This window comes from Athene cunicularia (assembly GCF_003259725.1).
Source record: "Athene cunicularia isolate RWA chromosome 17 unlocalized genomic scaffold, athCun1 chr17_part1, whole genome shotgun sequence".
NCBI classification, from domain to species: domain Eukaryota; kingdom Metazoa; phylum Chordata; class Aves; order Strigiformes; family Strigidae; genus Athene; species Athene cunicularia.
The window spans coordinates 3369259-3383676 of record NW_020799122.1 but is presented as its reverse complement, the minus strand read 5'-3'; the positions used below and the strand labels follow the sequence as shown (position 1 = coordinate 3383676).

The 14418-nt window shown below is 51.8% G+C and overlaps 1 protein-coding gene and 2 non-coding genes across 3 annotated transcripts in view; 2 read left to right on the top strand and 1 right to left on the bottom strand.

Annotated features, from left to right (window-relative positions):
• The first annotated feature begins 916 nt into the window (after nt 1–916).
• LOC113486666 lies at nt 917–1049 on the top strand. Its single transcript, XR_003399618.1, has one exon. It is a non-coding gene; the product is annotated as a small nucleolar RNA SNORA17 (small nucleolar RNA).
• Nucleotides 1050–1614: 565 nt separating this feature from the next.
• On the top strand, nt 1615–1748 carry LOC113486667. Its single transcript, XR_003399619.1, has one exon. It is a non-coding gene; the product is annotated as a small nucleolar RNA SNORA17 (small nucleolar RNA).
• A 3629-nt stretch (nt 1749–5377) lies between these two features.
• Nucleotides 5378–14418, bottom strand: part of DIPK1B (divergent protein kinase domain 1B) — a 14574-nt gene continuing 5533 nt past the window's right edge. Inside the window, exons 3-6 of the mRNA XM_026860653.1 lie at nt 11915–12049; nt 9836–9943; nt 9468–9644; nt 5378–8822 (exon numbers count right to left, since the gene is read on the bottom strand). Coding sequence (XP_026716454.1) covers nt 8010–8822; nt 9468–9644; nt 9836–9943; nt 11915–12049 — 1233 coding nt within the window. The 3' untranslated portion in view covers nt 5378–8009. The remainder of the gene's footprint in view (nt 8823–9467; nt 9645–9835; nt 9944–11914; nt 12050–14418) is intronic.

Here is a 14418-nt window from a genome sequence, read left to right as displayed (position 1 = left end):
TGCAGCGAAGGTTCTTCGGGGCCGTCTCTTGGGCGGCGGCGGCTCATTCCGCTTCTCCTCGTCTTCCCCCGGCGCTGAACGAGGGAAGGCTGCGGCGTGAGGACATGGCTGCGGACCGGCAGAGCCCCCTGCGCGGGGTGAGGAGGAGGAGGAGGAGGGAGGTGTGAGGGGAGGTACGGGTGGTTCCGCTGGGCGGGCTGCCTGCCTGTGAGGCCCTCATCTGGGCGACCCCCCAGGAAAATGGGGATTTAGGCCGCAGCCTCTTGCCTCTCCCCCTCCCCAGATTTCTGGGCCTCAGACGGGACAAAGCGTCCCCCGCGCAGGCGGACACACCGCAGGGCCCCTGGGCCCAGTCCCGCGCTCCCTTTGCTTCGAGCCCTGCTTGCGCTCAGGGCAGGTCGGGTGTTTATAAACATGGGAAGGGACTAGGGTGAAGGTAAACACTCCTTGCTTCAGTGATGGAGGGGAGAAGAGTGAGGGGCTGCCGCCTTTTCAGCTTCTGAGGGAAGCTTTAAAGATTTGACTAAAGTAAATTACTCAAACGATTTTTTTTTTAATTACGTTTTAATCTTCTGGTTATCTGTTAAATGTTGCAGTTCACCAAAAAAAAAGGTTATTTCGCGTCCGGTTGAACATTTGTTTGTTCATAACTGCGTTCTTTTTATTTGTCCTCAGCCTGGCAGATGGTGAAGTGAAAAAGATTGCCCGTCTTGAAGAATCAGGGGTAAGTGGTGCTTAACACAAATGCGAGTAAGCTTGGGCCATCTTGTCAGCTCTCTCAGCGGGGTGTTACATTTAGTAGCTACACGTGCACAAATGCCTTTGCAGTACTACTTTCTGGGTAGGCGATGTAATCTTGTTCTTAGAAATATCTGTAGCTATCTCCTTTTTTTCAGCCTTTGTGGGTTTTTTCCTACCTGCCACCGGCGTTGCAAAGGTGGCTGCTGTGGCATCTTTGTGTCATTAGGTGGCAGAGAGAGACAGGCTATGTTCTACGCTCGTTTGTTCTGAAACCCGTGAGCACTCAGAGTGATTGATAGCCTGACATTATTTATAAATAGGCCTGTTAATAGGGAACGTCAGAGAAATTAAGCCTTCCCTATTTTTTAATTGCCTTAAACGTGAGATCTGTGTGTAATAGAATAGAAAGGAGTTGTGTTTGTCCTGGAGCGGATGTGCGGCATAGAGGCTGTGTGTGGCTTTCTGGTTGTTTAGCCTTGAGAATGGTAGGATCCTGTTGGCATGTAGACTTGTATTACTGAAGGAGGAGTTGAAATGATCCGTGTAAAGCCACGTGGCAAGTTGGGGACATCACTGGGAGCACGTGCTGGGAGTCGTATGCTGGCAGCCCTGACCCATTTCCCATCTGAAAGTAAAAATAGCCTGTGCCGTGCATTTGTTCCTTAAGCTTCCCTCTCCTAGTCTCCTTTCAGATTTCTGTTGTCAGTGAAAAAGTAACCAGGCTTTGAAGTGTGTCTAAATATATAAAATAAATGCTGTATCTATTTTTTGCTTCTTTTTCAGAGAAAACGTTGTGATGTGGCAAGGCCAGGAGGTCTTCCCAAAGGCCTGAGGTGAGCAGCAGTTGTGTTCACGTTCCCTGCTGAACAGCTCCATGCCCCAGCTCGTGTTGCAGATGTGGCTGTTGTGCCACGTTTGTGTCATTAGGTGGCAGAAAGGAAAAGGCTGTGTCTTTGCTAGTGCTCTGAAACCTGTGAGCACTCAGGAATGATGAGCAACCTTACAGTTATTTATTGCTTTTCCTGTTTTTCCTCTTTAATGTTAATCTTAAATCGTGAAGTTGGGACAGGGTACACAAGTCATTCTCACAATTAATATGTTGTTTATGTGACAGATAACCACTGCCTTCTCTGCTGTCATGGTCTTTGTTTAGAAGTAAAACTTGGATGTTTTACTAACACGCTATGTTAAAAGCTAATTCAGGTTTCTTGCATCACATTTTATGGTTATGGAGGAATGGCAGACTCCGTATTCTTTATTCTAATAGCCCTGAGTCCTTGGAGATTTGCTCTCCTGACATGTTAATATCATTGGGGGTCAGAGATGAAGGGGGCTTCCTGCGCCTGAAGTTGTAACTGCTCAGAGATTACTAGTAGTCTGACATTGTTTCCATGATTATTTATTTCTCCAGAGAATCAGCGGAAGATGGAGCAAAATTCCTTTGAAAAGCAGCTAAAATTATGCCAATTTTAACTGCATCAGGGGAGAGTCCTTTTCTTTGCAAGGACAAATAGAAGTGACAGCTGTATTCTTGAATTCTATTTTTGCCTTCAACGGTCCTTCATGGCCTGCAGGACGTCCTTGCTTGCTGCCTGTGGAAGGGCAACTCTTGAGTTTTGCAGGGTTTAGCATTATGCAGATGCCAAGAATTGCACTTGGAAGTGGAGGGGACAGGGGAAACGGGCACTGGAGATTGTTGTTTCCAAAGTACTGGCATGATCTAGAAACAGTTGGGTGTGGATTTGGCATATGGAGGAAATTGCACCCTGTTCCCAGCATTAATAAAACACCCGGCCAACAGCATCGCGACTTCCAAGGGTGCTAAAGTTGGAGCAGAAGGTGCAATCAGCAATCTGAAATTCAGCTTTATAGTCATCTTGTTTTGCTTGGGAGAGGGCACAGAACAAACCAACCCAAGCCAATACTCCTTCCCCCAAAAAACCCCACAATGAAGATCTTTTTCCTTCTTACAGTTACTTTGGAGAACAGGACTGAGTTGGGTAAGTTGCTTCAGATGGTGAAGGTGGGTATTGTGTCATTTCTTGGAAACGTGCTGAACCTCAGTGGGTTACCAAAACAGTCTGGCTGGAAGTCCTTGGGTTGGTACATCTTGTCCTTCCAGCTTCTTATGGGACATAGACAAATAAAAACTTTATTTGTCTACTAGTGCATACTTGAAGGAAGGACTTAAATTTCAGTATTTTTTGCTGACAAATCTACTTTAGGTGGAGTGCTTTCAGATTCCTCCATTTTGCTATGCAGTCATTTTTGTAAGCAATTGTAAAACACTGTTGTGATGAACTTTCTGAATTCAAACTGCCGTTCTCAGCTCCCAAAGTTCATCCTTTTAAGGGCAGCTGTGAGAACAAGACACTTTTGTTGAGCTCTTACACTTTTATGTAAGATCAAACCAGGCTTTGGTACTACTGCAGTCTGACACAAAACGCCACTGAACAAAATTAGTGTCACAGATGTGCAAGATAATGAGATTGTCTTAGGCATAATGTGATTGAATTCATTAATCCAAGCAAAAAATCAGTGCTAAAACCTGAAGTCTTGTTAAATTCCTTCTAAACTAACTTGCAGTAAACGCAGCAGTGGAATGCTTTGCTGTTTCCCCAGACTGACTGCCTTCCTCGTGCATCAGGTTCTAGCTGGTAACACAGCAGGCAAAAAGCAAAAATATAATTGAGTACAGTGTGACTTTTTAGTTGGTTTCTGCTGTGTTTAGGTGTTAGCATGATGGCAGAGGAACTTGACCTCCAAGGCAGTGACCTGCTAAAGAGTAACAGGTATCAATAAATCCTAATAGCTCCGTGTTTGACTGCCCTTTCTTGGGGGACGGGGTGCACTTGAGCCTCTGCTGTGGCAGTGTTATTAAGTGGTGAGAGAAGCTCTGGCTACACACAGATAGTATTGTGAAACTGAGGCTTTGCAGTGACTAATAGCTCAACAAAATCTGGCAGTGCTAAATGGTGGAAAATGTCCTCATTAAATGGGCATTATGAGGGCCAGAGGTGCCATTAACCAAGCGGGTTGCTGCTGGCTGCAAAATGAGCCATTTAATTGGGAAAAGTCACTGCCTACCAGCAGTGGCTTTGGAAAAGAATGCTAATAAGGTGGCTGGGGACATGGTTATGCAAGGAGACATGCTTTCATGCTTTTAGATGTGACTCTTCTATTTAAATTTACTGACTTTTTGACCCTGAAATACATATTTGAGTTTTTTCATCAGACTTGACTCGCATCAAGGGTCATGTAGGGGTGGTGAGTGCCTAATGAGTCTCTCTTTAGAACTTTACTGCGTGAGGCATAGGATGGGTATTAAAATTTTCCTAATAGCATTTGTTGTTAACCATCTTCCTAAAGCTGAGCAGCAATCCCAGGTTATTAATATTGCTTTGCTGAAAGAATTACCTGGCTCTCTGCTGTGGAAAAGATGAATATTTTGTGTTAAAGTGAGTTTGAGAGAAATGAAAAAAATCTTTGCACGTTGACTTAGTCCTGCATCATTTAGAACTGGTTTATGTCATGGCTTTGAATGCTGGAACAAGACCAGCTTTTCTTCCTCAGCACTTTTAATAGCTTGCCTCTGCATTGAGGTTGGCAAACTCACCTTTGGTTTTAGGGAGCCTAAGAGTGAAAGAGTAACAAAGAGTAGGCTCCAACTATTGTGCTGCTAAATTATCCCTTTCCTACACTTGCCAGAGTACACTGTGCTTAGCCAGAAGATTTTTTTTTTTTTTTCCAAAACCTTTGATCTAGTGGCAAAGAATCTCTCCTAAATTAGTCTCATCTCTTAGTGCCATCTGCCTTCTGTCAGCTGTGTGTCCTGATCCACCCAAGTTTGCAGGCACTTGGCTTCCACGGGCTGCAGTGAATACAGCCGGTGCGAGTTACGGTGTTCCTGTGCCTCCAGACTGAAATAAATCCCTTTCTGCAGTTTCCCTGTGAATCATCATCATTGAGCCCAGCTAATGACTTCCCTAAAATTCCGTTTCATTTTATGAAGCTTTTTTTTATTTTCTCTGGGATGTAAAAAAAAAATAATCTTTGGATAGTCCCAAGACAAACCTTGATATAATTCTTCAATTAAGTGGAAATGTCGTCTCTGAAATAATGAAAAGCAATTCTGTGTCCTGACCAGCTGCAGTGCCTGAGCTCAGGTACTGTCCAGGTGAACAGCAGCAGTCTGGATGGTACAGATTAATTAGTTAGCTTCTTAGTATTGACATTTACTGCTACATTTTACTGGCTGTATTTGAAGCTATCTTAACATCCCGGGCCTTTTTTTATTTGCAGATCATGCCTTGAGTCTTAGAATCTCTAGCAAACCTGGCTACAGCAAAAGAAACAGTTGGCAGCGTCTGCATTCGAAGATTTATAGGTTCCTAAAACTTCTGTCTTTTCTCATACGTGGGTTCAGGCACACTACAGCCAGTCGAAGTGTGTGCCATGCTGCTCGTGGCTCTCGGTGTTTGCTTCAGCCTGGGTACTCCAGTGTTGGTTTGAAGCAAACGGCAGCTGTTGTGCTCCAGGTGTCCCTTCTGCTGTTGCTGCACTCCCGTGGAGCGGTTGTACGAGCTGTAATCTTGCCCTTCGCCGAGTCGCCTCAGCTCGTGTGCTGCTTTCACAGCCATATTCTAAAGCACTGTGGTTTGGATCTGTGTTTTCTCTACGTGGTAAAAAGAATTAAAAAAAAAAAAAATACAACCCGCTAAATAAAGATGCCACCTACAAGAAGTCTGAAATTATTATGCTTGTGTATTTGTAGCACCCCAAGTAATACTAATTTTTAACCATTCTAGGATTTAAGACTTTTTATTTGTGGATATGAGAACTGGGATGGGGTTTTTTTTACTTTAAACAATGAAAGGTAGAAGTCTTGCTGCTTCCTTCCCTCCATTCCCTTGTGGCACAAACCCCCTGTGCTGCTGAATGGCATCTGGTGAGATCAGATTGTCAGTCTTGCGTGTTCTGTCTTCTTTCTTTCCAGCTAATGCAGGAAAATCTGGAGAAGGCATGAGTGCGAAATAGCTTTGCCTTTAGTCATTTTTCTCCCAGTGTAGCTTGTGAAACATAAGCACGTGTCTGAAAACAATTGTGCTTTTTATTAGTGCTGAACAAAAATCTGTGTTCTTGGGGTAAGAGATTCCTGGGAGCGTCCACTGCTGCTCTGGGGTGTGGAGACTGATGGTGTGGTAACGTGACAGTGCTTGTCACAAGTGTCTGTTTGAATGAAGCTGCCTTGGCTAGTTCTTTCATGGACAGGGGTTGTCTTTCTCCTTGAACTTCATCTTTATAAATGCTTAAAAGGTTTCTGATATTTAAGATTACGTGGATAAGCAAGGAACATGGTTTCCCTCCACTTTTATCCAACACTGCTTTTGGGGAAGGGAGCAGCAGGGATTAAGTGTCGGAGGAATATCTGGACAAAATTTACTAGTAGGTTTCAAACCCAGAAGGGGAGAGTAAAGAACGGCTTTGCTGAAACTCCGAGGAGAGGGTTTGGCCTGGTTGTTAGGCTCCTTTTTCTAATAGCGGAAGAAAATTAATTTGTCGGTGGAGCTGGTTGCCATGGGAATGCAGGACAATAGAGCTGGAGTGGCTGCGTGGAGCCTCGTTACCTACTTCCAGCCTTCACCCCCCAAAACCTCCTACCTGCACCCCCCATCGCCCATCTCTGCGGTGTTTCTACCGGATTAAGGGTGACTCCGCGGGCTCAGGAACTTGCCTCCCTTCAAACACAGGAGCCCTCCAGCCGCTTGGCCTCCCGCAGATGAGTTACGTCGCGAAGCCAACTCTGCGGGGAGTGAGCTGCGCCGGCTCCCTGCTAGATTTAGAGCACTGCTGACACCGAAACATTTCCTCCGTAAATAACAGCGAGAGGTAATGATGATCCTATAGAACTAATAGAAGGGAATACTGATATCGCTCCACCAAAGGGCTCATAAATTTGTAGCCATGACGCTACTGCTTGCCTTCACAGGCGATAGATCCTGTCAGATGTATTTTATTTTTTTTCTTTGTGATTGTACTTCAGATCTATGGTCCACTTACCTAAGCAATTGTTGGCAAGAGCACTGGCATATGGTCCATCAGCAGGAGGACGATTGTGCTGGGAACAGCAAGCTCAGAGTAGTTTACATAAACTCTTCCTCTCTACCTGTAGTTTTAAAAGGTTGCTGTAATTGTGCGTTTAAAGGAAACACTGTAGTTAGAGACCTGGTAGTATGTAATAGTAGCCAAATAAATGTCTTGAAACCTGCTCAGAGCTTGCCTGGAAATTCGTTTTAATAATGAGACAAGCACTGGGTTATTCTGGTGTTAATCTTTAACCTCTGCAGTGCAAACCCAGCTTAGTTTTAGAATTAAGCCATGAGGTTGGCTTATCCCTCCTCTGAGTATTGTGGGAAGTAACACGCGGAGCACATACGTTAACTGCTCAGAATTGTTCATGTTTAGCCCTTTTCCTTTAAGCTATTCTTGGCCTTAGGTTCTTCCGAAGCCGACACGCGGGGGGGAACGGCCTGTGCTGCCGATTGCAGGCAGGAGCAGCCGGGTGGGAGCCTCGCACAAGCCACCGCGTCACTGTCTGGGGTCAGGCACTTAGAAAAGGAGTGAAAGAATTGGCAGGATTCTCCGCTGTGGAAAGACAGCGTATCTGCTTCCTAAGCTACAGCTGGCGCTGATGGCCGATGACTCAGACACTTAAGCAGAGACTTCTGAATAGGGAAATCTACCTTTTTCTCCTTTTTAGATCACGAGCAAGCTGGTACTTAAAATGCTGCTGTTTTGCTATTGATGTACTGGTGTGATTCACGTAAAAGCTATTTATTTACATCAGAGACGTTCATCAAAAGAAGATGTGACATGTACAGCATGAATGATTCATTCTCCTCTCTCTGCGCTGCTTTCCTGTTCATCAAGGAACAGTTAGATGCGTCCAGCTGGGCTCCGCTTCCTTCTCGCTTCTTTCCGTGTCCTCTTCTCCCCCCCAGGCTGCTCAGCCCAGCTGCCCGTGTCCCGGCTGCCCGTGTCCCAGCTCTGCAGCACGCTCTCGCCGACGGTACCGATGATCCTGCTGGGCGGTGGAAGTCATGACGCTTGGTTTTCCATGAAGGAGAAGCTGTGCTGAACTCCCTGCGCAGGGTGTATTTTTCCTGTGGGGGAGAGGATGGAGAAACAGGCCTTCAACCCTTGGACTTTACTCCAGGATTGCAGATTCTAAACTCCAGGGATGTCCTTTCCCCATGCCGTCGCCGCCGTTAGGAATATTTGGTGTTTGAAATCTTCTTCCAGAGCAAGGTCTTGAGGTTGTTCAGCACGAGGGAGTGGTGCACCTCCATCTGGCTGGCCAGGCCGCTGAGGGTCATGCAAGTTCGGAGCTGTTTCTGCAGCTCCTCTTTCAGCTCCAGCGGCGCTCCGTACAGCAAATAGTCCTGCAGCAACCCGCAGACCTTCGCCAGGTTGGGCTGCACCACGTCGCTTTTGCACTGCTTCATCAGCTTGTCGCACGTCGCCGTGCAGTCCTTCCCGTAGGTGCAGTCCACGTTCTGCTCACAGTGACGGCCCTTGAGGAATCCTCTGATTGTCATCTCCGTCGCCACCTTCCTCAGGTTGACTATTTTGAAGTCGTATTTATCGTTGTAGCCCACGTTCTTAAAGCCGGTCTCGCAGATGTAGAAGTTCCCGTAGGTCCCGTGGAATATTTCCTCCACAAACTCCAGGAGGCCGATGGCGATCTTGGCCCGCCGGGGCCACGCTGGTGCAAACCACTGGTGGATGATTTGGTGGACGACCGAAGGCAGCAGCGACTGGAGGAAAGGGGGGACATTCACTCCATAGAGGGAGGTGTGGGGGATCTTCTCGGTGACGTAGAGGTCCCCGCAGTGCCCCAGCAGTTTGGAAGTGTGCTCTTTCTCGTGCAAGGAGACCATGAGAAGAAACTCGTTGAGCTGAAGGAGTGCCCAGATGGATTTGGCCTCTGCTAAAGACACTTTCCCATCGCGGTTCACGTCTGCCATGGTGATGATCCGGCTCACCAGGGCTGCAAGAGAAGGCTGATCTCCCAGCTTGGCCTGCGAACAGAACAAGAGGTCTCATCAGACCCTTGCAGCTGTGTTGGGGCTTCGTATCACAAACTGAACTGGGGAAGCAAAGAACTGAGCTTAGAATCAGAATCACAGAGTCATTTCAGTTGGAAAAGACCTTTAAGATTGAGTCCAACTGGAAGAGGTTGGGAGAGGCAGAAACGGGCACCGTGCTCAAGCAAATTCGGTGCCATCCAGCATGTACAGTTGGATGGATTCAGCTCCAGCAGAGTTTTACCAGCCTCAGGGCTGCTCTAGACCCAGGTGGGAGCAAGAGCAAAGGCCGGGCAGTGCTGCCAACCCACCGCTGTGGCCAAAACCCTGCGCGGGGGTAACGGCTGCAGCCGTGCTGGCGCTACCAGGGCCGCCAAAGGGCTTGTGACCAAGCTCTGCCCAGCCCAGATCCCACCCACAGCCGTAGTACAGCAGCCTCCTGGGGTGCTGCTGCTAAAATCTCACAGATAAGAATTCCTGTGTGAGAATGGAGGATTTTCTCAGCTTATCTAGTACGTGCTCTGCAGTAGGGGGTAAGGAGCCCTGCCCGGCACCCGGAGGAGCTCTTGTTTAAGGGGGAGGAAAGATGTGATTAATCATCCGGGCCTGCAGGCTCCCGGAGGGACCCTCTGCACTGACCTTCAGGAAGTTGAGGAGCATTTCTTTGAACTCGTCAATCGACGTCCCCCGTGTGGGTTTGTCGAAGAGGACCACGTCTCTCCTGGGCACAGAGTCCGGGTGGTTGTCTGCCTTCAAAGCTTCTTCGATGCCGCATTTGATGATCACCTCCCTCTCCCTCCAGAGCCCCCTGTAAACCTACAGCAGAGGGGACACGGCGGAGACAGGAGGAAAACAGCAGAGAAGCGGTTTGTGGTTCGGTTTGGGATGGTCCCAGGGATGGGGTGAGGAGCAGGCGTGCAGGTGGGTGGAGGGGGACGTTTCCTGCGTTCGATGCTCGCGCCCATCCCCTGCCATGTGGTGCTTTCCCTGGCGGGGCACAGACCTACCTGCTGGGTGGGAGAGGAGGAGAGGCAGTGCTGGAAGAGGAGGCTGCGCTCCTCACACAGATCTTTGCACGTGGAGCCCGAAATGATTCCTTTCTTGTACTGGTCACACTGGAGAGGGGAAGGCAGAGAGAGGAGCTCAGTGGGCGCAGCTCCTCGTTCACCCTGTTCCCATCGGTGTGTGAGCTCCCCCCCAGCCTCCTGTGCCGCTGCCAGCCCTGCTCCCATCCCCAGCCGTGCCCAAACTCGTCACCCACCAGTTCCTGCAGCAGGGCTGGCGCTGGCACTTCGGTTTTTCAATTTACCATGTGTAACCAAAAGCATCATCAACGCCATCGCGTCCCCGGTGAGCCCGTTTCCTCTGGGTTCATGCAAGTCTCTTGTATAAGAGAAACCCCCCCTTTAAAAGAGGCACAGCTGATTGCAAAGCCACGCAGGCTGCTCGGGGGCAGGAACAGGACCTCCAGTTACCAACAGTTTCTTTCTTTCCTGGGATTCTGATGTTCTCGAGCACAGAGGGGTTCCCAATATCACTTTGGCCTCGCGTTTGGCAGCTCACAATGTGCCACCTGCTGCGGGGACTCCGGCGTTGCCCCCACCACACAGAAGTGCCTTCGGGCAACGTCTGCATCTCAGCAGCCGTGTCGGCCAGTTCGGGGTTTCTGGCAGGCAGGGGAGTGCCTTGTGCTCAGGCTTTCCTTGGGGAGCTGCAGTGCCAATTGCTCAGAGTCCAGCCCCTTCCAGCACCCCCCAAATTCCCCAATCTCTGTCTTGCAAAGAAATACCAGCCCAAAATCTTCTCCAGCTCTAAAACCCAAAGATGCCTACTGGCCCCAGAGCAAGGACTTTAATGGGGAGACATCCCGCTACTGGAGGGACCGCAGGGGATTTGCTCCTGGGGGCTCCTGCTGCCCCAAGGGGTTTAGGGGAGCTCCCAGGGCTGGAGGAGAAGGCAGTGTGGAGCTGGGTGAGGATGAGGATGCTTGGGCTGCTCAGTGAAACAGGCTGGCCCCGGTCCAGGCGGTGGCAGGGACAGGGACAGGTGGTGGCTGTGATCCGCAAGCAGGGAGCTGGAGGCATCCCTGGGCAGGAGAGGCTGCAGCTCTGCAGCGTCTCAGTGAGGGCACAACAGCCTGAGGGCTGAAAACAGGAGCTGCAGAAATTCTCTGCATCTTTTCCCTCCTCTTTTTTTTTCCCCAACATGGATGGAAATTAACCCTCAGACCCGCTCACAGGGGACACGGCCAGACACGGCAGCTTAAACCGCAGCTCAGAGCAGGAATTAGCGCCCAAGACCCCGTGGTCAGAGTCATGCAGAAAATCAAATTAAACGATCGTCGCTGTTGTTATGGCAATTCCTGCCTCCCTTCTCTGCCGAAGGATTGATGAACGAGGCATTTTCCGACAGAGCCGGGCATCCCCCTCCTCGCCTGGACTGCTCCCCTGCCGTGGGACACACACACACTGGTCTGGGGGGGGGCCCCGCTTGGCTGCCAGCCCCGGGGCCGCTGTGGGGAGCAGGCTGCACCCCACTGCAAACCCCAGGCAGGGGCAAAACACACCGTGCCAAGCTCCGGGGAGGGGTCTGCTCTTCGTGCAGGCTGGCCCTTTCTTTAGGGCACGTCAGCGGATACTGAGAGGTACCCACGGACTGCCTGCTCCCCTTTCTGCTCTGGCTCTGCAGAGCTCGGGGCCGAGGGGGGTGGCTGGTGCGATGCTCTCCCTGCCCGCAGATCCTGCTCACCGCCCTGACATTGCAACTTCATCTCCCCAGACATTAATCTGCCCACGTCTGCCTGGCCCGCTTCCCTCCGACATCTCATTAAATTGTTTCACCATCGCCCTGGCAGGATAAGGTCACCTCTCCCGCTCCGAGCTCCGCGCGATGCCAGGGACGGTGCCGGGGAAGCAGCTGCCAGGAGGGCTCCTCGGCCCAGCTGTTGTGCAGGACGCTGCCCCAGCGCTGCCCGCCCGGCTGCGAGGCACCCCACAGGGCTTGGGGGGGAGGCTGGAAAATGGGTCTCCAGCTCACTCCAGCACCCCAAATCGGGACCGGCGCGGGGGCTGCTGGCCACCACTCACGATTATCATCCGGCAGACGTGGCCGCGGCAGAGCTCGGAGTAGGACGAGTAATGCATGTATGCCACCCAGCTGCCCACGAAGATGCCCAGCCACACCACCAGCAGGTACTTCACCTTGATGCCCGGGAGGCGACTCTGGAAGGAAAAGAAAATGCTGGTGAAGGTCAGGGCTCTGCACAGGGCACGGAGTGGCTGGACAAGGCCAACTTCTATACAAACCAACCTGAGTGTTGGTGAAAGCTTCGGCCTTTTTTATATATATTCACCAGTCTATTATGCAACTCCTGCTACAAGTAGGTCACTTAAAATTCCCTAAAAGCAGGGAGATTACAGCAGTGGGCTGTGAGGAGCTGGATGCCGCGTATCCCCGTGCCTGGGAGCCGCTGCCACATCCACCCACACTCCTGCCAGCGTGAGGGCAGAGCCCGCTGCCCTCTGCAACCCCGGGGGGGTCACTATTGGGGCTGCTCCTGCCTGGGGAGACCCTTCCCGGCAGACCCCGCCTTGCAAAGCCCCACAGGAGGCTGCTACCGCCAGCTCCCGCGTGGGAGCGGGCGAGTAACGAACCTGGAAGCGCGGGGGTTACTACTCCGTGCAAACAACTCGGAGGCTCGCGGTGTGATTTTGTTTTCCTGGCTTCATTTCTTCCCTTTTGACCCTGCAACAGCAGCGCTGCTGCCATCTGCATCCCCGCAATATAGGTTGTTTACCTGACCTGTATAGCACAGCGCAGATCCCCCGCGGTTCCTAAAGGCAGGGAATTAATCCTTGCGTCAAACACCCCATTCCTTCCAGTTTCTATAAATAATTCCTGCTTCACACCAGGCCACGAGAGCCCTTGGCCAGTGGCCACCCCCAAACCCTCCCCTCTCCTTGCACTGCATCAAGCCGGTGAAACCACAACCTGCGGCTGGGATGGGGCTGGATCCGAGCGGCTGCGGCACCGTTACAACCTGCCAGGGATCCTCGCTTGGGTCTTGTAGCCCAAAACCACCTCCAAAATGCCTCCTCCTCGGCCCCCTGCCTGGGCGGGGGCTCTGCCCTGCGGCAGTAACCAGCAGGTTCCAGACCCCGGTTGTGGCCAGCGGCTCGGCTGGCCCCAGCCCCGAGGAAGCGGCTTCGCAGGACTCGAGGGGCGGGTCTGCTCCCGATCCCGACACCTCGCGTGTTCATTAGAAATGTCCAAGTGTGAAGCGGCTGTGAGTGATGGCGCCGGTAATTAACACCCGTTAAAGAGAACCCGACCACGGCGAGGGCTTGGCAGAGACAAAGGATGGGGTGGCTGCTCCTGGGAGCTGAAAGCCGCCCCAAGTCCCTGAAGTCAGACGCACCACTGCGACCTCTGAGATCTTCCCAGCGCAGCAGCCCCCTGAAAACTGCCCAGTGGTGGGTACCCCGCCCTCAGCAAAGGGGGCCCTTTCCATGGACTTTCCACTGGAGACACATCCAGTATGGCCAAAATGTCCTTTTTTTGCTTATTCAGCCCTAGAATAGATCACATTCCCGGGGCAGAAGCGAGGTCAGAACTGCGACCTGAGCACAGCACGGGGAGCGCTGGCTTCACCGTCCCCTGAATGGTGGAAATGTGGAGGAGGGGGAGGCGTTGCAACGGGAGGTTCCACTGGGCTTTGGTAGTATTTTGGATTCACAGTTGATGCCATGGATTCTTCCAGGGGCTCAGTCTCAAGGCACAGGGGCTTCCCTGCCTGCCGCCAGGGCTGGCAGCCTGTGCCACGGGGCGTTACCCTTCGCTTGTCTGAGTCGCTGTGTTTAATTTTAGGGTGACTCTGGGGGACCTGGCAGTGACTTTGGGTAGGAGCTGACTTCAAGGCAAAATGGAAGCAGTATCGCAAAACCCCACCCCACCCATCCCTGTGGTTCCCCTGCGGTGCCCTGGGAACATGGGGGTTGTTCCGTGGTGGATCCTGACCGTGGGGACCGTCCAGGGGGGACTTGGCGTGGCTGTCACCCCCTTTCCCACGGGATTATCCGTGCAGGCGATCCTGGCACGAGGGCCACCCCCAGCTCCCACCAGTCAGACCCAGTCCCCAGCCCCTTGCCCACCGCCGTGGCTCCACGCGGCTCCTGGGGCCTTCTGTCCTGGAAGAAGATGACAACCTGTGAGGGTGGCTCAGTGGTCAAAGGCCCATCTCCCCCGGGAGCAGCACCCATCCAGCTCTTGGCTGCGCTGGGGACCCACAGAGCCACCCCTCTAAACGCTCCCTTCGGCTGTGCGGCCCTTCCTGCACCCGGTGAACCCGGGGCTTTGCCCCAGCTCTGCACCCACCTCCTGCCAGCACCCTCTACGCTCCAGATACCCCCTCCCGTGTCCCCCCCTTCTCCCCTCCAGCGGGACAACCTCCAGGACCTTCACCAGAGTCGGGGTTTCTCATCCCACGGCTGCAGAAAAAACACCCGGGGCACAGGGCAGCATCCCCAGCCCTGTCACCGTCGGGTCCCCGGAGCGGTGAGCCAGGTCCCCAGCACACCCTCACCCCCCCCCC